At 53.3% G+C, this 21,454-nt stretch overlaps 2 protein-coding genes across 2 annotated transcripts in view; one reads left to right on the top strand and one right to left on the bottom strand.

Annotated features, from left to right (window-relative positions):
• The window catches only part of SSRP1 (structure specific recognition protein 1), a 1,220,984-nt gene that overhangs the window by 1,064,899 nt on the left and 134,631 nt on the right, over window positions 1–21,454 (top strand). The gene's annotated exons all lie outside the window — the stretch shown is intronic.
• On the bottom strand, window positions 1,612–21,356 carry RTN4RL2 (reticulon 4 receptor like 2). The gene is made up of 3 exons (XM_049779711.1): window positions 21,326–21,356; window positions 12,737–13,218; window positions 1,612–2,376 (listed from the first exon to the last, which is right to left on the bottom strand). The coding sequence occupies exons 1-3, from the start codon at window positions 21,354–21,356 to the stop codon at window positions 1,612–1,614; spliced, it is 1,278 nt and encodes a 425-aa protein (XP_049635668.1).

Raw genomic sequence — 21,454 nt, 5'->3', positions numbered from 1 at the left:
TCTGGTCCAGGGTTGTCATGTAACCGGTGCACAGATTCTGCACTGAACAAACTGCTTGCTGAAATCATCCTTGAGGTGCTATTGGCTTGCATGTGTGTGGTTTTGGGGCCACACCCAGCAGTACTCAGTGGTTACTCCTGGCTCTGCACTCAGAAATCACTCCTGGCAGGTCCGGGGGACCATATAGGATGCCAGGGATCAAACTCAGGTCCATTCTGTGTCAGCCACATGCAAGGCAAATGCCCTACCACTGTGCTATTGCTATCACTCTGGCCCCAAGGAGCAATATTAGCTTTAAGGCACTCACCTACTCTAGGGGGCCTGGGTGTCCTAAGGAAAAGGTGCCTTTTTCCTTTCTTTTACTTTAATTCTTTCAGATTCACTGCAAAAGCAGTGTGTGATCCTTCTGTGTGTTATACTTGCTTACAGAGGCCCTGGGGACTGTTCTTTCTTGAAACAAAGGGACCTTCCCAGTATTAGCTTTGGGGTGCAGACCATGCAGAGACCAGCTGTAGATGCTTCCTGTTTTGGGGATAGAAACACACCCGGAGATACTGGTGTGGGTGCTACTTCCAGGGGTGCCAAGATGGAATCCAGGGCTGCTTCGTGCCAAGCATAACCCTCTGAGCTATCTCCCCAGCCCTGTGCAGTTTCCTCTGGACACAGTGGAGAAGAGGAGAGTGGACACTTAGTTGGATGGAATTTCACCCATCCAGCTAAGCATCCAGGCCCTCAGTTTCTTCACCCCAGCAGCCTTATGGTTCTATCTGCCCACCCACCTGTTTTTTTTGGGGGGAAGTGGTGATTTGGACCACATCTGGTAGTACTCAGGGGTTACTCTAGACTAGGTATTCATAAATCACTCTTGGTGGGCTTGGGGAACTGAATGGGATTCAGGAAATGGAACCTGCGTCGGCATCATGCCAGGCCAACACCCTCCCTCCCAATCACCCCAACCCTCCCACCCTGCTTTTGAGGTCCTGACCCAACACATTTTACAGAAGAAGATAAAATAATAGAATTTTTTAATAAATTTGTTTTTTTTTCCCAAACAACTCCTGTTGATCTTTTTCACCGCACAGGGGCCCCCCTGGCGGAGAGGAAAGTTCTCACCAGGCAGGCGCCCTAAAAAGTGTCCAGAGTAGACGTCGGAGAAAAGTTTTCCTCCAGTGTCGGGGAGTTTGAGGGGGGCCAAAAGTGAAGCTAGGGCCTAGCTAAGGATTAGCCTAGCCCTGATTGAGGATTTCCCTCCAAAAGGCTCCTGGGGGGGGTGTCCCTCGGTGGGTCCCTCCCTCCCCTGGAGCTCCCAAAGGCTCTGCTGGTGGACAGACGGTTGCTTTGCAAATAAAAGCCCCTTTGAGACCACTGCTGGGGGTGGGTGGGATGGGGGCTGGGAAAGAGGGGCACCCCAGTCTTGGGGCAAGAAAAGGCTCAGGGGCCAGAGCAGCCCGGGAAGTGGGGGAGAAGGGAATGGTCCCCCCTTTTGGAGAGAACTCCAAAAGTGGTGGTGGTGAGGAATAGATAGATGGGATGAGGTGAACTGGGGGGCATTGGGGATGATGAGAGTTTTGGGGGGGCCCACAGCGGCCTCATCCAACATCAGCACCGCAGTCAGAGGTGATGGGGCGCCAGGAGCAAGAGGCAAAGCAGAGGCCCAGAAAGTCGGGGTGACAGCGCAGGACCCCGAGAGTCCGCGGGGGCCCGACATGAAGCTCCAGGGCAGGTCTGCTCGCCTCTCTGGTCCTCCCCGCCGTAGCCCCCCCAGTAGTCGTCCTCGGTGGGCGCGTCCCCACCCTGGCGACCCCGGGCGTCCTGGTCCTCGGCGGGGAGGTCGCGGTAGAGAGTGGACGGGTCAGCGGGGGGCGCGCCCGCCTCGGCCACCCCGTAAAGGTGGTTGGAAGAGGAGGAACTGTTGGCCCGGGGCCGGCTGCCCGGCCTCGGGGGTGCAGCGGGGGGCGGGCAGGCCTGGAAGTCGGAGTCGCGGAGGGCCCGCAGGTCCCGGCCCTGGCGCTCGGGGGGCGTCGCGCAGGTCACGTCGGAGCTGGACACGCGCGCGCGCTGGAACCAGGCCCAGAGCGGCCGCGCGCGACAGTCGCAGGCCCAGGGGTTGGCGTTGAGCCGCAGGAACTCGAGCGCCGGCAGGTCGGCCAGCGCCTCCCCGGGCAGCGAGGCCAGGCTGTTGTTGAACAGGTAGAGGATGGTGAGGCGGCTCAGGCCCCGGAAGGCCGCGCGGTGCACCCCTTGCAGCCGGTTGCCGTGCAGCAGCAGGCGGTCCAGGTTGCCCAGGCCCCGGAATACGTGCTCGGGGAGCAGCCGGAGTCGGTTGCCGTGCAGGAAGAGATGGCTCAGGTTGGCCAGGTCGGCGAACAGGTCATCCTGCAGGAAAGGGAGAGAGGAGAGGGGAGGATGGGCAGGTGGAGAGGCTTGGTTGACCCAGTTTGGGTAAGTGGGTAGATGGGGTCTTTGGATTCCCAGAGCCCTGCCTCCCCCAAATCCCCTATGATGTTTTTGGGGACCACAGTGATGTAGGTAGGTAGGTAGGTGGATGGGTAGGGTCTTCGGATTCCTGGAGCCCTGCCTCCCCCAAATCTCCTATGATGTTTTTGGGGACCACAGTGATGTAGGTAGGTAGGTAGGTGGATGGGTAGGGTCTTTGGATTCCCGGAGCCCTGCCTCCCCCAAATCCCCTAAGATGTTTTTGGGGACCACAGTGATGTAGGTAGGTAGGTAGGTAGGTGGATGGGTAGGGTCTTCGGATTCCTGGAGCCCTGCCTCCCCCAAATCCCCTATGATGATTTTGGGGACCACAGTGATGTAGGTAGGTAGGTGGATAGGTAGGGTCTTCGGATTCCTAGAGCCCTGCCTCCCCCAAATCCCCTTAGATGTTTCTGGGGGTCACAGTGATGGCACAGTGGGTAGGGTGTTTGCTTTGCATGTATCTATCTGACCGTGGGTTCGGGTGGGTGGGTGGGTCTTTCGATTTCTGGAGCCCTGCTTTCCAAAACTGCCTCCCCTTGTCCCCTTAAAAAATGTTTCTGGGGGCCACAGTGATAGCACAGTGGGTAGACTATTTGCTTTGCACATGTCTGACTCTGGGTTTGGGTAGTTGGGTGGGTGTTCGGATTCCTGGAGCCCTGCTTTTCAATGTCACCTCTTCAAGCCCTCTGAAGAGAGGTTTTCCGGGAGCACAGTGGGTAGGGTGTTTGCTTTGCACATGTCTGACCCGGGTTCGATCCCCAGCATCTCATATATGGTCCCCTGAGCCTGCCAAGAGTGATTTCTGAGAGTAGAGCCAAGAGTAACTCCCGAGCTGGGGGGTGGTGTCTTTGGATTCCTGGAGTCCTGCTTTCCAAAGCTGCCTCCAATTCCCCTTAAGAGATGTTTCCGGGAGCACAGTGGGTAGGGTGTTTGCCTTGCACGTGTCTGACTCAGGTTCGATCCCCGGCATCCCATATATGGCTCCCTGGAGCAATTTCTGAGCGTAGAGCCAAGAGGAACCCCTGAGCTTTGTTGGGCGTGACCCAAAACCCAACTCCCCCTCCAAGAAAAGAGAAGTTTCTGCTGGGAAAAGCAATCAAGCTGAGATGGGGCTTCCTAAAACCTCAGGGGTGCAACTTCCTCTTGGAGCTTCCCCCCCACTCCAGTTTCTGATTCAGCAGTCGTGGAGTGGGGCCTGGGAACCTGCATGTTTTTGCAATTTTCCCCCCTTCCCTGCCAGGCTACTGGGTGGGCCCAGCAAGCGCAGACCCGCAGCCAGCTTCCCTGCCCTTGCCTGCTAGATTATCTCCTGTGGGCCCGTCGCCGGCAGCCTGTGACTCAGTTTCTTCTTCTGTAAAACGCAGCAGCCGGTGTAGGGACTGTGCTTGGCACAAGCTTTCTGTGTGTAGGCTGCGTGTGGGGGAGCCGCCACGAGGACTTGGCCAGCCAGTGTCTCTCGAACTAAGCCTCATCTGTAAAATGGGAACGTACTGAGCTGGGGAGGCGAGGAGGGGCGGGCGGTTGGAGGATTAATGAAAGGACCGCCCCCTACCCAGTTCCAATGAGCCAAGGGTTGGGCAGAGCACCTGCATCTCGGACTTGGTCCAGCCACGAGGCTTCTAAGCTCAGGAATGCAGCTGATAAGCAAGCCTCAATTTCCCTCAGTCTGACTAAAGCAGGTTTAGGAAGCTAAGACAAGGCCTGTCTGAGCACAGAGACCACCAGCCACCTGCTAACTCAACTATAGTTCTTCCTTTGCCTTAAATTGAGATGCATTCTGGGGTCCAAATATTCTGCTGCTAGACTGGGAGTTTTTTTTTTTTTTTTTAATAAGGTTATTTATTTATTTTCGGTTTTTGGGCTACACACAGCATCACTCAGGGTTACTCCTGGTTCTGCCTATGTCCAGAAAACGCTCCAGGCAGGCACAAGGGACCATATGGGATACCGGGATTCGAACCACCGTCCATCCTGGATCGGCTGCTTGCAAGGCAAACACCCCACCCCAGTGCTATCTCTTTGGCCTCTAGATTAAGAGATTTAAGAGGACATGGGGTCAGCTCTGACTCCCCCAGTTGACTGCTGTGCATTATTGAACCTTTTAGAAGGATAGTCTGGGTGTGTGTGTGGGTACCCTCCAATCCCTTCACACTGGCAGGAGCTGGCCCCCCCTAGCTCCAAAATCTAATGGAGTAAGGACTGAGAGATAGTAAGCAAGCTGGGAGACATGAGGCGTGCACAAGCCTGAGTATTCCTGAGCTGGGGGCACTGGGGACTGCAGTTTCCCAGCCTTCAGTGCCTGGGGGGTGCCCCCCTCCCCTGAGCCCCTGGTGGCAGCTCACAGGTGGGGGGAGGGCGTTGACTCTCAGCCCACACCCACAGCCTCCACCTTCCTGTGCTCCTGCGTGTTCTCGCCCCCTCCCATCTGGCTTCCGCCCTCTCTGCTACAGGAACTGAGCCTGCCAAGAGCCCTTCTCTTGGCCACATTGAGATCCGTCCCCCTCAACCTTCTCGGCTGCCTCTGACACCAGCCTTCTCCGCCTCCCCCCACCCTGTTGCCACCACCCCATTTCCAGCTCAGGTCTCTAGTAAGCTTCTTTGGGGGGTGGAGGTGTTCCCAGTCTTTCCCGTTGCTGTCCCTTGTCCTTGTCCCCATCCGCGTAGAAGGGCCCTGAATCATCCCTTCCATTCAACGTCCTGTTTGGGATTTCTCTCTGCACGCTCTGCAGTGCTCAGGGACTATTTACTTCCAGCTCTGTGCTCCGGGGGTCTGCATGCAGCACTGGGAGTGAATCTGGGCTTCCCATGTGCAAAGTATGTGCTGCAGTGTGTTAAATTCTCGCAAGCCCAGTGTTACATCCTGCAGTGCTCAGGGCCTACTCTCGGCTTTATACACAAGAATTACTCCAGTCAGTGCTCAGGGGACCATATGGGATGCTGGGGATTGAACCTGGGTCGGGTCAGTTTCATACAGGCAAGCACACTACCCACTGTATTGTTCCTCTGCACCCTAGTGTCTCTTTTTTAAAAGACAGGATACCCCCAGAGGTCAGAGGAGGAGGTATAAGAAATATGTGATGCATACTTTGGGGTCTCATGAGCTAAATAGGGGAGATCTGGGTTTGAAGCTCTGCGGAATTCAATTCAATACCTTCCAGCCCTGGCCCAATGTGTGCCTTGGGGAAATTCTAGATTCCATCTCTCTCTCTCTCTCTCTCTCTCTCTCTCTCTCTCTCTCTCTCTCTCTCTCTCTCTCTCTCTCTCTCTCTCTCTCTCTCTCTTTCTCTCTCTCTCTCTCTCTCCCTCTCTCTCTCTCCCTCTCCCCCCTCTGGAAAGGGTTGCCCCTCCCCTCCTGCATTCTCAGTCTGGGGGTCCATTACCCCTCCCCACTCTTGCCAAATCAGACTGCCATTTCCTGGACTGAGCTTTCACTCAGATCCGGTCCTTCCTCTCTGTGCATTAATAAGCTCTTGACTTTCACAGCCCTCACTGTCTCTACCCCCCCAACACCCCCCCCCAGCAGCCCCCTCCCTCTGGGCTGGGCTCAGAGCTCAACTCATCCTCTTCCATTTTAAAACCGCATTTCCAGCGCCCAACTCACTTCCATTTGGAATCTCAGCCCAGCCGTCGGCCCCTCCCCTCCCCACACTATCCTGCTTTTCATGGGCCTCCAATCTCCTTGCCTTGATTCTCTGGGGGGGGGTCTCTGTGACCTTGGGGTGCCCCAAGCCCCCTCTCAGAGCCTCAGCCACATTCAGTCTCTGAAAGAGAGAGACTGGAGACAGCTGATCATTAAGATCCATTCTCATCCCGTATTTATGAGTGAGTGAAGTTGTACACCTCATCCATTGACTAAAGCTGTCCCGCGGGCCCGCTCGGTGCCAGGGGCCCCCACTCGCCATGCCCACCAGTCTGTGCCGGCTGCCACCGTCATCACCCGCGTCACCAGCATCCTGCAAGCTGACTGACTGAGCCCTCGCTGTGTGCCAAGTTCAGGGCTACGTGGATTCTGTGGAGTAACCTCAGCACCTAGAACCTAGGAAGCAGCTGCTATGACCCAAAGACCCAATGTCCCCTTTCCCTCCTTCTGGAGAATTGAAGAGGGTGGGACAGAGAAGGCTCATGGTGACTTGCTTAGGGTGCACATAACTCAAATGCAGAGCATCCTGGCTGCAGATAGGACACTCAGGAGCTGGGCCAATAGATTTGTGTCCCCTAAACTTTAGGTGACCTTGGATTGGTGCCTTCACCTGGCTGAACCAGCTAGCAGATGGTGCAAGGATAATTTGGGGCCAGATATCAGCTTGATATCTTTTTCTCCTTTAATTTTTGGCTTTTGGGCCATGCCTGATGGTGCCCAGGGCTTACTCCTGGCTCTGCACCTAGGGATTTCTCCTGGAGGTGCTCACTGAACCATATAGGATGCTGGGGATTGGACCCAGGTTAGCTGCATGCAAGGAGAATGCCTGATCCACTGCACTATTCCTCTAATTCCAAGAACATACTTAATCTAGATGAAACCACACCCCCCACACACACATCCTGGCCAGGTGCGTGTGATTCTTTTCATTTTATGAATGGGCTCAAACTGGGTTTGTAGTTCAGAGGTTCGGTGCTTGCTTGTATGTGGGAAGCCCTGGGCTCCATCCCTGGCACTGCCAAGAGAGAGAGAGAGAGAAAGAGAGAGAGAGAAGAGAAGAGAAGAAGAGAAGAGAAAAGAGAAGAGAAGAGAAGAGAAGAGAAGAAGAGAAGAGAAGAGAGGAGAGGAGAAGAGAAGAGAAGAGAAGAGAGAGAGGAGAGAGAGGAGAGAGAGTGAGAGAGAGAGAGAGAAGAGAAGAGGAGAGGAGAGAGAGAGGAGAGAGAGAGGAGAGAGAGAGTGAGAGAGAGAGGAGAGAGAGAGTGAGAGAGAGAGGAGAGAGAGAGAGTGTCTCTAGCATCTGCTTCTCTCAGCAAGATGCTCTCCAGGAGAGCAGACATTATTTTAATTTTTTTTAATCCTTACATCCTTGGCACCCAGAGCACTGCCTGGCATGTAGTAGGTGCTCAATAAATATTGGTGATGCAGGAACCCATGTGGCACGGTGCCTGGCATAGAGCAGACTCAACTGTGAGAATCACCATTTCCCTGCTAGTTTCTTCCTTTCACATTGCCTAGAGCTGCGGTGCTAGGTTTCCTGCAGAGGAGGAGAAGGGTCGGGGGCGGACAGGTCCCACCTGGGGTGACACCTGTGCCCTGTGGATCTCACCCCAACCCGTATGATTCCACACCTGCCGCAGCAGCTCCAGCCTGCTTCCGCCAGGTAGTTCTCAGGCAGTCCCCCTTTTTCTAGCCAGCGCCCCATATGAGGCGGCCATATACCCCTCTGGCCGGAGAAGTCAAGTCCAATGGATGCAGCTAAACCATTTCCCCGTATGTGCTTTACACACACAAACTCCTCAAGTCTACTGCTGTTGTTTGTGGAAAGTGTTGTCCTTAGCATTCCCATTTCACAGATGTGGACCCTGTGGTCCAGATAGAAGCAACTGGCCTAAAGTTAAGTAAGTCCGATATGGGAAGAGATGGAAAGGAGTCAAAGCAGGCCCTCTGTTTCCTTATTCTGTTCTTTCTTTCTTTCTTTCTTTCTTTCTTTCTTTCTTTCTTTCTTTCTTTCTTTCTTTCTTTCTTTCTTTCTTTCTTTTTTCTTTCTTTCTTTCTTTCTTTCTTCTTTCTTTCTTCTTTCTTTCTTTCTTTCTTTCTTTCTTTCTTTTCTTCTCTTCTCTCTCTTTCTTTTCTTTCTCTTTCTTTCTTTCTTTCTTTCTTTCTTTCTTTCTTTCTTTCTTTCTTTCTTTCTTTCCTCTCTACCTCCTTATCTACCTATCTATCTTTTTTATATTTTATTTTTATTTTCTTGGTTTTTTTTTTTTTTTTTTTTTGGGCCACACCTGTTGATGGCTATGCGCTCAGAAGTCGCTCCTGGCTTGGGGGACCATATGGGACGCCGGGATCGAACTGCGGTGCGTCCAAGGCTAGCGCAGGCACCTTACCTCTAGCGCCATCACCTGGCCCCTATCTATCTTTTTTAAACTTTATTTACTTATTTATTGATTGATTGATTGGTTTTTTGGGCCACACCCAGTGGCACTCAGGGGTTACATCTGACTCTGCACTCAAAAATTGCCCCTGGTAGGCTGGGGTCCAGATGGGATGCCAGAAATTGAACTGGATCCCTCCTGGGTTGGCCACATGCAAAGCAAATGCCCTACTGCTGTGCTGTCTCTCCGGCCCCTCTACCTACCTACCTACCTATCTACCAACCTACCTATCTGTTTTTGGGCCACATCTGGTGGTCTTCAGGAGTTACCCCTGACTCTGTGTTCAGAAATCACTCCTGGCAGGCTCAGGAGACCATATGGGATGCCAGGCATCAAACCTGGTCAGCTATATGCAAGGCAACTGCCCTAATCACTGTGCTATTGCTTGGACCCTATCTCATTCTGTTTTATAACTGTTGTTATTGTGATGATTATTTTGGTTCTGGGCCACACCAGGCAGTGCTTCAGGCTTATTCCTGGCCATGTGTGTCTCAGGAATCACTCTCGACAGGGTTTGGAGGATTCTATGTAGTGCTAGGGATCAAATCTAGGTTAATTGTGCAAGGCAAGCACCTTCATCTCTGTGCTATCTCTCCAGCTCTTGGTTTTGGTTAATTTCTGCTTTGGGGTCACTTGGTAATACTCTAGGGGCTACTCCAGGCTGAGCGCTTGGGGTTCATTATTGGCACTGCTCAGAGTACTATATGTAGTCCGCTATAAGTAGGGGATGGAACCCGGAGCTCCTGCATGCAAAACATATGTTCTAGACCATTCTATTACTTCCCCTTCCTCATTCTGAGCAAGAATATAGATAAGGAGGTCAGGGTTCCAGTAGTTCTGACTCTAGCAGAACTAACATGGACAATCATGATGATGATGATGAGGAGGAGGAGGAAGAGGACAATGGCCAGAGTATGGCCAATTGTTGTGTATGTAAGTATTTTAGGGGATTATTATGTTACTGACCCTAACCTGATTAGTGATTGTGCCCTACCCTAGGGTGTGACCTGGCATTCTGCCCCCACCCTAGGGTAGTACCTGATTCTGCTTCCACCTTTGGGTGGTATCTGATCCCACCATTGCGTGGTACCTGATTCTGGGGGATAAAAACAAGGGTCTGTGGAAGGCGAGACTTGCAATAACCAATGAGCTTATTTTATTGTTGTTTAATTTATTTAGTTTTAGATTTTGGGTCACACCAATGGTGCTCAGAGTTTACTCCTGACTTTGCACTCAAGAATTACTCCTAGTAATTCTGGGGGACCTTATGGGATGCTGGGGATTGAACTCAGGTCAGCTGCGTGTAAGGCAAGAGCCCTGAGTTTAATTTTAGCCCCCACTAAGTTTCTTAGATAAGCAAAATCTATTAAAGACAGCCATTTGGCAAATGAGAAAATGGAGATTGAAAGAGATGAAGGAGTTTGTCCAAAATTATACAAGAGCCAGGACTGAACTTGAGACCTGAGCATACATTTTAGTCAGTCCATGATGACTGTTTTCCCCCAGTGCCAAGACAGATGGGGTGGGGGTGCAGGGTTTGAGCCAAGGAAATAGCTCTAAACATCAGCCAAGCACCCAGATTCAAGGGCCACCAGTTTTCCTGGCTTGTGTGGTCCCAGGAACTTGTATTCCATATCCCTATTCCCCGGCTCCTGCTGTTGAGATGCAGGGCAGATTTAGGAAAAAAAAACCAGAAATGGGAAGGATAGAGAGACTTTGGGAATCATGCTTGGTTTCAGTCTCAGTCCTGAAGTCTTACAAGGTATCCATATTAAAGGAGGCTTCTCTTTCCTTTCCTTTTCTATCTTCCTTCCTTCCTTCCTTCCTTCCTTCCTTCCTTCCTTCCTTCCTTCCTTCCTTCCTTCCTTCCTTCCTTCCTTCCTTCCTTCCTTCCTTCCTTCCTTCCTTCCTTCCTTCCTCCCTCCTTCCTTCTTTCCTTCCTTCCTTCCTTCCTTCCTTCCTTCCTTCCTTCCTTCCCTCCTTCCTTTCCTTCCTTCCTTCCTTCCGACCTTCCTTCCTTCCTTCCTTCCTTCCTTCCTTCCTTCCTTCCTTCCTTCCTTCCTCCCTCCTTCCTTCTTTCCTTCCTTCCTTCCTTCCTTCCTTCCTTCCTTCCTTCCTCCCTCCCTCCTCCTTCCTTCCTTCCTTCCTTCCTTCCTTCCTTCCTTCCTTCCTTCCTTCCTTCCTTCCTTCCTTCCTTCCTTCCTTCCTTCCTTCCCTTCCTTCCCTTCCTTTTCTTCCCTCCTTCCTTCCTTCCTTCCTTCCTTCCCTTCCTTTTCTTCCCTCCTTCCTTTCCTTCCTTCCTTCCTTCCTTCCTTCCTTCCTTCCTTCCTTCCTTCCTTCCTTCCTTCCTTCCTTCCTTCCTTCTCCCTCCCTCCTTCCTTCTTTCCTTCCTTCCTTCCTTCCTTCCTTCCTTCCTTCCTTCCTTCCTTCCTTCCTTCCTTCCTTCCTTCCTTCCTTCCCTTCCTTTTCTTCCCTCCTTCCTTCCTTCCTTCCTTCCTTCCTTCCTTCCTTCCTTCCTTCCTTCCTTCCTTCCTTCCTTCCTTCCTTCCTTCCTTCCTTCCTTCCTTCCCTCCCTCCCTCCCTCCCTCCCTCCCTCCCTCCCTCCCATCCTCCCTCCCTCCCTCCCTCTCTGCCTCCACCATCTTTCCTTCCCTAGCTCACTGACCTTATCCCATGCCAGGTGCTCCTATACGACCTTTACCATTTATTCTTGCACTCAACATCTAATGAAACTCCATGGAGATAAGCAATCCCATCTCTTGTATTTGTTTTGTTTTTGGTCACACCCATCAGCACTCTGGGGTTACTCCTGGCTCTGCACTCAGAAATTGCTTCTGGCAGGCTCGGGGGACCATATGGGATGCCAAGAATCAAACCCAGGTCCATCCTGGGTCAGACTCGTGCAAGGCAAATGCCCTGCCACTGTGCTATTGCTCCGGCCCCAGGCACTCCCATTTTTGAGGTGGCAAAGCTAAGGCTTGGGGCGAGCCTGGGGCATGGTAGAGTCGGCCCCTGTCAGCTTCTCAATCAGCACAGTGCCCAGCCCACGCTATGCCCACTGTGTGGCCCGGGTTCTATTATTATCATCTTTATTTATGCCATCAGAATAACACACCACATATTTTTCCAACACACTATTTATAGGGGAGTTTTGTCTGCTTTGTTCACTGCTGCATTTTCAGCACCTGGTCCAGGGTGGGTGCTCGGTAAATGCGTTAAACTATTGTTGCTGCTGGTCTGTGTCTCCACCAGGGTTGTTACCCTGCCCTCTTGCTCAGCTGCCACTTGGGTCACTAGTTATGGGTGTGGGGAGGCCCCAGTCTTTCCACCAAGGGCTGTGGAGCCAAGGGAGGAATTTTTTTTATTTCCCAAGGCGGTTTGGAGGGCGTGTTATTACTTCCTGGGGAAATAGAATGGGAGGATTTGACTGTCAAACAGTCAGCATAATACCAACGATAAACAATAGTTAGATCAATAATAATAACAATAAATAGCAATTACTGTTATTCTTTCCGTATTTGGAGCATCTGTTTTTTTTTTTTTTAGCTACTTAACTGTATTTTTACTCCTTTTTTTTTTTAATCCCCTTTCCTCGGCATCGATATAACAGATCTTTTGGGAGATAGAACTGGGCCCTTTGTCCTGCAACTCAGTGTCTTGGAGAGGGGACACCAGCTCTGGCTTTGCTTTGCTAGGAGTGTGTGTGTGTGTGTGTGTGTGTGTGTGTGTGTGTGTGTTTAGGGGGGTTCAGAAAAATTGCCAGTGACTCTTGAGGCTGAGGCGACTGGGAAAGGCCGCCATGTCCCCCAAAGGCAAACAGGGGGATGGAGAGATGGCGGTTAGCGATGCATCCCTACACCCAGACAGACATGGGGGTGTGTGTGGAGCGGGCGTGTGAAGGGAGACAGACAGAAGAGGCAGGAGAAGACAGATGGGGGAGGCAAGTTAAAGAGAGAGGCAGAGGGGGACGACAGAGGACAGGCAGAGAGACACAAAGAGAGACCAGGGAGACAGATGGGAGGGCAGTTTGGAAACTCAGGGAGAGTCCAGCACCAGGAACCCCCCAAATCCAGGCAGAACTGAGAAAGAGAGAAACAGACTAAGATGGGAGGCCAGGGAGATGAAGGCAGAGAGGAGGGAGCCTCATGGGGGGCCAGGCCCGTGTACTGGGGGTCAAGAGTCTCACCTGGAGGTGGAGCAGGCTATTCTCCTGGAGGTAGAGATACTGCAGGCTGACCAGGCCGCGGAAGATGTTGCTGGGCAGGCTGCTGAGCTGACAGCGGTACAGATGCAGTGACTGCAGCCGCTCCAGGCCGTGGAAGGTGTCTGGCTCCAGCGAGCGCAAGTGTGGGTTGTCACCCAGGTCGAGCTCCTCCAGCGCCTGCAGGTGACGGAAGGTGCCCGGGTAGATGGTGGAGAGGTTGTTGGAGAAGAGCCACAGGGTGAGCAGGCTGGGCCCGAAGGTGCCAGGCCGCAGCGTGCGGATGAGGTTGTTCTGCAGGAAGAGGCGCTGTGTGCTGGGGGGCAGCGACAGCGGCACCGAGGAGAAGTTGTTGGCCTGGCAGCTCACTGTGGGAGGGGATGAGTAGCAGGTGCAGAGCATGGGACAGCTGGGGGCGGCGGGGGGCAGAGCCACGAGCAGCAGCAGAAGGCAGGCGGAGGCATGACCTGCGGAGGAGATGCACCACATAGGTCGCTTAGAGGGGCTGCCCCCCCATCTTCTGAGGGCTGCCTGAGCCCAGGGCCTGGTTCATGGGATTTCTCAGAGGCCCTAGAGGTCTTTAAAATTACTTTCACTTAAAAAAGAAAGAGAGAAAGAGCTGGAGCAATAACACAACAAACCATAGGGCGTTTGCCTTGCATGCAGCAAACCCGGGACAGACCCAGGTTCAATTCCCGGCATCCCATATGGTTCCCTGAGCCTGCCAGGAGCAATTTCTGAGAACAGAGCCAAGAGTAACCCCTGAGCTCGGCCGGGTGTGTGGCCCTCCTCCCAAAGAAAAATAGTTGAGGGGCTTGAGAGATCACACAGCAGGTAGAGCTCTTTCCTTGCATGTGGCTGACCCCAATTTGATCCCCGGCATCCCATAGGGTCCCCAAAGCTCACTAGCAGTGATTCTTGAATATAGAGCCAGGAAGAGTTCCTGAACACTACTACGTATGGCCCCCAAACACTCAGGGATCTCCTGAGCACCCCACCACCACCACCAGGATGGATCCCTGAGCTCAGAATCAGGAATCAGCCCTGAGGACCACCAAGTGTGGCTTTCAATGCATTTTCAAAATGATTTGCTTGCTGGAGAGAAAGCTCACTGGGTTGATATGTACTTGGCATACAAGAGGCTCGGGTTTGCTCCCTGGTACCCATGGTCTTCTGAGCTTCACTAGCAGTGAGTCCTGATCTCAGAGCCAGGAGTAAGCCCCTGGACCCTCCTAGACATGACCCCTACTTCCCACTTTTTAATTGGTTTGGGCTGTGGATATAACTCAAAAGGAATGGAATATGGGCCAAAGGCTTCACCCAGTACTCCTCAAGGCATGCACCAGGCCTGGGTTCACTCCTTGAGTTTATTCCCTAGTATTGCATGGCCTCATGTATAACTGCTGGCTCCCAACTCCACCAGGGAGATCCCCCAAGTTTAACCATTTGATTGACCATTAGTACACAATCCTATACAATTTTATTTATTTGCTAATTTTTGGTTACACTCTGTGATGCTCAGGGGTTACTCCTGGCTCTGTGCTTAGTGGTCACTCCAGACAGTGCTCTTGAGGACCCTACATGATACTGGGAATGGGACTCAGGTCTGCTGTGTGCAAGGCAAATGAGTCCCCACTGTCCTATCACTCTAGCCTCTTTCTTATAAGAATTTGAGAGTAAATGGGAGCTGGAGAGATAGCATGAAAGTAGGGCATTTGCCTTGCATGCAGAAGGATGGTGGTTCAAATCCCAGCACCCCATATGGTCCCCTGAGCCTGCCAGGAGCTATTTCTGAGGGTAGAGTCAAGAGTGACCCCTGAGCACTGTCGGGTGTGACCCAAAAACCAAAAAAAGAAAACAAAAAGAATTTGAGAGTATAGGACCAGAACCATAGCACAGCGGGTAGGTCGTTTGCCTTGCACGTGGCTGACCTGGATTCGATTCCTGCATCTCATATGGTCTCCTGAGCACTGCCAGGAGTGATTCCCGAATGTGGAGCCTGGAGTAACCCCTGAGATCTGCCAAGTATGACCCCAAACCCAAAACCAACCAAGCAAACAAAAATAAGGGGAATTTGAGAGTATAGCCTCACACTTTCCTAGCAGTGTAAACATCACCCTTTTCCTTGTCACATCTGCTTTTCCAATGTCTGGGCAGTTAATAAGAGAATGAAAGGTCAAGCTGTGGTGACAGGAAGCTTGGTGACTGGCTTCAATGGCTCCTTCCTTTCCTGTGTTCCAGGGGAGACCTGGCCTTATTCCCTGAGGCCTGTTCACTCTCAGCATTAGGAGGTAGGCAGCTGTGTGCTAGGAGGCTGTCCTGTGTGGTATTCTATTTATGCTAAATGGCATCTGTATGTCCTCTGTCCTCTCTCCCTAGTGTCTCCAGATATTGGCCAGTGTTCCCTGGGGAGCACAAAGTGTCCATAGGAGAATATGAGTCGGGATGAAAATGATCCCTTTCCAAATCACGTGGACAGTGTCTGTCTGGCCTCCCTGGGGTCTGTCCCCCTCTGCCCATCCCCCCAGATTACCCCTCACTTTCCTTGGCTTCAAAACCTTTGCAGAGGAACTAAAGAGAGAGTTTGAGGTTTTCTTCCGTGCTTTACATGAGGGAGTTCTGGGGGTGATCACTAGAACCCCTTGGAGGTCCCAAACATGGCCAGGAGCAGCCCCTGAGACAGAGCTGGGAGGAGCCCTCAAGCAATGTCATATGTAGCCCACCATGAAGAATCAAATCAACCAACACCCCAAACTCACACTTGAAGGGTCCTTAGGGACCAGGATTCAGTAGGTCTCCACCAAGGGCCTTACTACCTGCCATAGAACCAGCTGGAGCTGCCTTAGCCATGCCTCTGCAGAATCTGGGTCCTGGGGGACTTCCAGAAGCTGAATTTTTCATCCCAGCTTCTTCCCATTCAAAGGCATTCAGAAGTCTTCCTCCTTGCCTTCCTCCCTCCCTTCCTTTTCTGCAATTGGGCCCAGCATGGTTTGTCAAAGTAATATTGGATTACACCTTATTTTACCTAAAACAAAGATCATCCCTGGTTTCTTTGTATGCTTATTTACACCTTGGATTTACCCCCAGAGATGGTCTTACTTGTAATCCTGGGTGGGTTTACTGTCCCACCCAGTTGGTGGTCCCTGTACTCAATAAAAAATGGTAATTCTGGCAGGCTGGAGAGGCTCCATACTAGGTAGAAGACTGCCAGACTACATGCGTTTCACCCTCAGCCTGGTCTGGATTATTTCTTGTGAGACCCCGATTTAGACTCATTCACCTGGGGCTGGAGATACAACATGTGGGGTGACTTACAAATATTTAGTAGGAGGCCGGAGAGATAGCATGGAGGTGGGGCATTTGCCTAGTATGCAGAAGGATGGTGGTTCGAATCCCAGCATCCCATATGGTCTCCCAAGCCTGCCAGGAGCGATTTCTGAGTGTAGAGCCAGGAATAACCCCTGAGCACTGCCGGTGTGACCCCAAAACCAAAAAAATTATTTAGTAGGTTAAATAAAGCTTAGCTTCCTCCTGGTACAGCTAGAGAAGCAGGCCAGTGCTGAGCTATATTATAGACTTAGTGGTGTGGTCAGGGTAAAGGGTCTCTTCATTGACCTTCTTGCCTTCACTGTAGCTGGAACTAGCTTGACCTCTTTTCTTTTGAGGGGGATTTTGGGCCACATCCATTGGTGCTCAGGGGTTTCTTCTGGTTGTTCTTGGGAGATCTTGCAGATAGAACTGGGGTTGGCCGCATGCAAGGTAAGTGCCTTACACCCTTAAACTATCTCTCCATCTCTGATCTCTACACTATCATGACTTCTAGATGACACCTGGATTGATTGAATTTTATTTTGGGGGAAGACTCGCCCAGCAATGCTCAGGAGTTACCCCTGGCTATGCACTTAGGAATTACTCCTGGTGATGCTCAGGGGAAACCGTATGGCCATATGGGATGCCCAGGATCAGAACTGGGTTGGCTGTGTGCAAAGCAAGAGCTCTAACCACTGTGAGCTCTAACCACTATTCTACCCACTATCTATCGTTTTGACCCTGGACTCCTGGATTCTCATTGGGAGAGATTTGACTGAAGAGAAGGGAAGTCTCAAAGGCTGGATAATCCACCCCTGGGCACACACGACTTTAAGCAACATGCCTGGTGATGTGGCTCCATGGGATAGCACACGCCTCACAGGTGTGGAGGTTTGGGTTCAAATCCAGCACCATACATGCACACAAAAACATTGTCGGGTGGGAAGATTTTGCTTTGCAGACTCTAGAACTTCAGTTCCAGACCTGAGGTCCTGGGCTCACAGATGGCTGGGCAAAGCCACGGGCTGCTACATGTGTAAAAAACGACGCCTTCAGAGGTCAGTACACGCAAATGTGTGATTGCACACGCTGACGTATGGCTGTTTGAACATACAGCTGCCTGAGAATGTCTACGCGTAAATGCGGGAACACGAGCAAAATCTGTGCAAGCTGGCGTGAACGTGTGAACCGGGTGTGACTGTGCGAACGAAGGCGAGTGTATGAGTCCTGGTGAGAGGGTGTGCGACTCTGCACGCTTGCGTGAGTGTGAACATAGGCGTGAGTGTGGGGGGGATTTGGGGTGCAAGTGAATATCAACATGCGCTGCTCCTGAGTCTGACAATGATGCGGCCTGCATGGAGCACTGCTGTCATAACAGAGAATCCTGTGTCTGCGCGGTGTGGAACTTTCTTTTCTTTTTCTTTTTTTTTGGGGGGTGGGGGTGGGGGTATATTTGGACCACACCCCCAGTGGCACTCAAGGATTATTCCTGGCTCTGCACTCAACAATCACTCTTGGCAGGCTCAGGGACCATATGGGATGCCGGGGATCGAACCCAGGTTGGCGCGTTCAAGGCAAATATCTCCCCATTATCCTATGGTTCCGGCCCCATCCATCCAGTCTAGATATTTCTACCCTGCAGCCCAGATGCCAGCCAGGCTCTGGGCATACTGCAGGCCCGGTCCTTGGCGTGTGTAAGTGGTGGGGCGTGCTTGCGTGTGTAGGCTGGCTATGATGTAATACTCCGTGATAGAGTGGCTGCCGTTCTGATTCCTTCACACCACCTCCGCGTTTCTCGGCCCTTCTCACCCCTCCCCCGGGCGACGTTTCACGATTGCTTTCTCCCCCCTTTCTCCTTCAGAGCCACGAACCCGAGTGGGGTGGAGGTGCCCGTCTCTCACCCCTCTATCCAAACCAGGCAGATGCACCTCGATGGGTAAGCTGAGGCTTGAGGCTTTTAAGGGGAGATTTCAGAGCTGGAACTTTCTGCCAGGCTCCCGGGCAGTCAGTGGCCTCCAGCTCCTATTCTGCTGAGGTGACAACTGGCGCTCAGAGAGGGCAAGCCCTTTGGCCAAGGTCACACAGCAAAGTGGCTGGCAGGGCAAGACTGGAAAGAAGAAGTCTCGGAATGCCTGATGGGGCATTTCTCTTGCCATCAGTGTCACCCTCTGAGCTGGTTTGCCCCCCCCCCCCCAGGACTTGACACCAAAGGGAGGCAAATCCTTTTCTGATCCTTTAATCCCACTCCTTATCTGCAAGCGTGGTAGCTTAAAGGCTATGACAGCAGAGTTTTCTCCTCACTTCTCAGGCCTACTGGTACCCCAGGAGAGACAGGAAAAAAACAGACATGCAATCCCAAAGGCTCCAAAGTCAGGGGTCACTTTCTCGTGCCAGAAGGGCTGGTAGGGCCAGTGGTGTTCTGGCTTTCTCCTCTTCCCTACACCCCCCCCACTCGTTCTCCTCCCCCACTGGCCCTGAGTCTGAGATGGGGATCCCTGGCAGTGTTGTGGGGGGGGGGGGGGCTCCATGACAGCTGCCGCTTAGCTGTGACTCTAGAGCCATTTCTGGCCCCGGCCGCCATGCAGAGCAGCTGTAACCCAAGGAGGCTCATCCATAATTCAGGCCTCAGCTCTCACCGGAGGCTGGGGGGGGGCAGGGATGGAAACTGGGGGCTCAGGTCTGACTGCTGCAGGGGTGGGGGGAGAGGCAGAGGCAGCAGAGCTGTGTCTGTGTGCAGCCCTTTCCTCCCCACACCTTCTCCCCTGAGCCCCATCCTTTCTCATCTCCCTTCTCCCCCAACCACAGATCTACCCCTGGTCCAGTTTTGAGACTCCCTGGGCAGAGTGTCAGGGTGGGAAAGGGGGCACCTCAGTGACCAGCAGAGAGAACCCCTTATTCTGCTCTATGGAGGGCCGGAGTGGAGAAAGGTCAGGAGCTGCGCAGGCCCCCTGGGCTTCCTCTCTGACAGTTTTCAGTCTTTCTGGAAGCTTCTGTTTCATCCCTCCACCAGTACATGGGGGGGGGGGGGCTTTCTAATCTCCCCTGCCTGCTCGCCCCATCTTCTCCCTCCCTTCCTGCTCTCTGAAGTGGCAGAGAAGCCACAGTCGCTGGGAGCTTGGCAGGGATGGGAGGAAGCGGCCTCCATGATTAAGCACCTACTGTGTGCAGGTGACTAGTTGCACCAACCCACAGACAGCACACACTGTAACCATGTGACCCCATTTGTAGACCAGTGGAGGGGGCAACCCAGAGATGGGTTACTTTGGGTGATGTAGCCAGTGCTAGGGGGTGTTCTCAGCCTAGAAAAGGTTTGCTAACCTTTCTTTGGGGGTCTGGGTAGGGGGTGGGGGTGGTCAGGCCTGGATGCAAAGGGAAGCCAGAGAGCTTATATCTGGGTGTACAGGGAGGGTGCGAGGGGGAGTCCATAGCCTCACGATGAGTGTTTGCCACTGTTGGGGCTCTGGGCTGGGAAGGGACCCCCACATCTTTCTGCAACTTTACTCTCCTGGTTCCAGGCTGTGGGCATTCTAAGGGGTCAGCACAGAGTGTCTGATCCATAGTGAGATCCAGTGTCCAGGAGATGAGGCCCGGCCCAAGCAGGGGAAGGAACAGCAGGAGGTCAGGACACGGTATTGATCTAGGAAGGGAGCTGAGTGAGGTGGCCGGAGCCCAAAAGTCTCCATTCACAAGGGCCTGGTTGTCAAGGACTGAAGCCACTGCTAGGGGCTGCCCTTGCTTCAGCTAGAAGCACCTTGTGAGAGAAAGAACTTGATGAGGAAGAGGAAGCTTGGGAAGGGGATGTTGTCAAGGGAATATGTATAGGGAGTCAGTGTGGGGTGTGTGTGTGTGTGTGTGTGTGTGTGTGTGTGTGTGTGTGTGTGACAGCCAGGGGAATGGGGAACGGCTTCCATTGGAGATGCATCGCAAGCCCCTGGCTCTGAAAGTGAGGCTCAAGGGCTGGGAAAAACCTCCAAACTGGAGCAGGAGTGGTGGGCGCTCAGAGTGGAGATAGGCTGTGAGCTGGGAATGAGGCAAGAGCCTGGGGAGACACTACTGGGAGTAGGTTGATGGGGGGCATAGATGCTGCAAACAGCTTCTCATGCCACCAGAATGTGACACCTTAAAATAAGCAGGCACCGTGGTGGTGGCAGCGGCAGCAGGATCGCGACGACAGCGCGCGGGGTTAAGGGATAGAAACGGCAGAACAAACCAGCCAAGGCGCCCAACCCGGTGCACCAAGGCCAGGGGCATCCTCTTCTCTTCCCCCATCAACCACCTGGAGTGTGCCCGACTAGCCACTCTGGTCCCCCAAGCCACTCCCGCCCCCAGGGAAGGAAGGGAGGTGCCAGGCCCAGCTTTGGGGCTCCCCACGTGGAGTGGAAGCAGTTACCAGAAGCCTCTTTGTCTCCTCCTGGGCAATCCCCCGCCCCCACCCATCTCTTCTTTTTCTCTTCTTCCTTCCTTGCCCGACACCCCATTCTTGGGGTGCTTTAGTGCCTTTAGAGTCCGTGACTCCTGGTTCCTGTTTCCCAGATCATCACCCGGGATCTCTTTTCCACATCTGGACACCCCCTTTTCCTCACCTCCTTTCTGGCTCTCTCTCCTCCTCTTCCCATCCATCCAGCTCTCCACATTCATCTTTTCACCCTCATCCCCCCTGCTGAGGGTCTCTGGCTTTTGTCTCAGCTTTCTCTCCTCATTCCAACTCACTTGGATCCAGTCCCCCATCTCCAGTTCCCCTGCTGGCCCCCCTCCAATCTCGCAGACCTCTCCGGACCCCAACCATTTGCTTCCTTCCATCTGCGACTGTCCCCTTCCTCGACCCTCCACACCCCAGTCACGCCACCCCTTCTACCCATTCCTGAACCCTTTTCGGGCGCCTTCCACTAGGACCCCAGCTCTCCCGTCGGCGCCCCCTCTTCCTCCCAATCTGTCCTCGGTCTACTCGCCCCACCGTCCCGGGTGACAGCAAAGTGCTGAGGCACCGGGCGCCGGGCACGCACCCCGACTTGCTGAGTCGGCGCTTCCCCAGCCGGCCAGAGTCCGCCGCGTCCCCCGGAGCAGGTGGAGCCCCGCACCGCACCGACCGCGGAACCCGAGCCCGGCGCGCCCCAAAAGGCGCGCGCGGCCCCCCATGGTCACGAGTGCCAGGCACCTCGGAGCAAAGCGGGGCGCCTGGGGGTGGGGTCCTGGGCGAGGCTTTGCTCCCCCATCCCGTTCCCCGCAGCCCGCATCCTCGCGCTCCCGAGAAACGGGGTCCCTTACCTTGCAGCAGGCGTCGGAGCCCGGGCAGCATCTTGTCTCCGCTCTGGGGGGGATGGGGGGTCTTGGGGGGAGGGGGAAGGGTGCTCCCACTCGCTCCCGGAGCCCGCCCGGAGCGACGGCGGGGGACCC

Source organism: Suncus etruscus, chromosome 9 (genome assembly GCF_024139225.1).
Source record: "Suncus etruscus isolate mSunEtr1 chromosome 9, mSunEtr1.pri.cur, whole genome shotgun sequence".
NCBI classification, from domain to species: domain Eukaryota; kingdom Metazoa; phylum Chordata; class Mammalia; order Eulipotyphla; family Soricidae; genus Suncus; species Suncus etruscus.
This window is presented reverse-complemented; position numbering and strand designations above follow the sequence as displayed.

Bases quoted from the DNA above. Each gene is read 5' to 3' on its own strand.
- RTN4RL2 (XM_049779711.1), bottom strand. From the start codon at position 21,356: ATGCTGCCCGGGCTCCGACGCCTGCTGCAAG. The intron at 13,219-21,325 runs GTAAGGGACCCC...TCTCCTCCGCAG, and splicing joins GCTCCGACGCCTGCTGCAAG to GTCATGCCTCCGCCTGCCTT. The intron at 2,377-12,736 runs GTGAGACTCTTG...CCTTTCCTGCAG, and splicing joins ATAGCCTGCTCCACCTCCAG to GATGACCTGTTCGCCGACCT.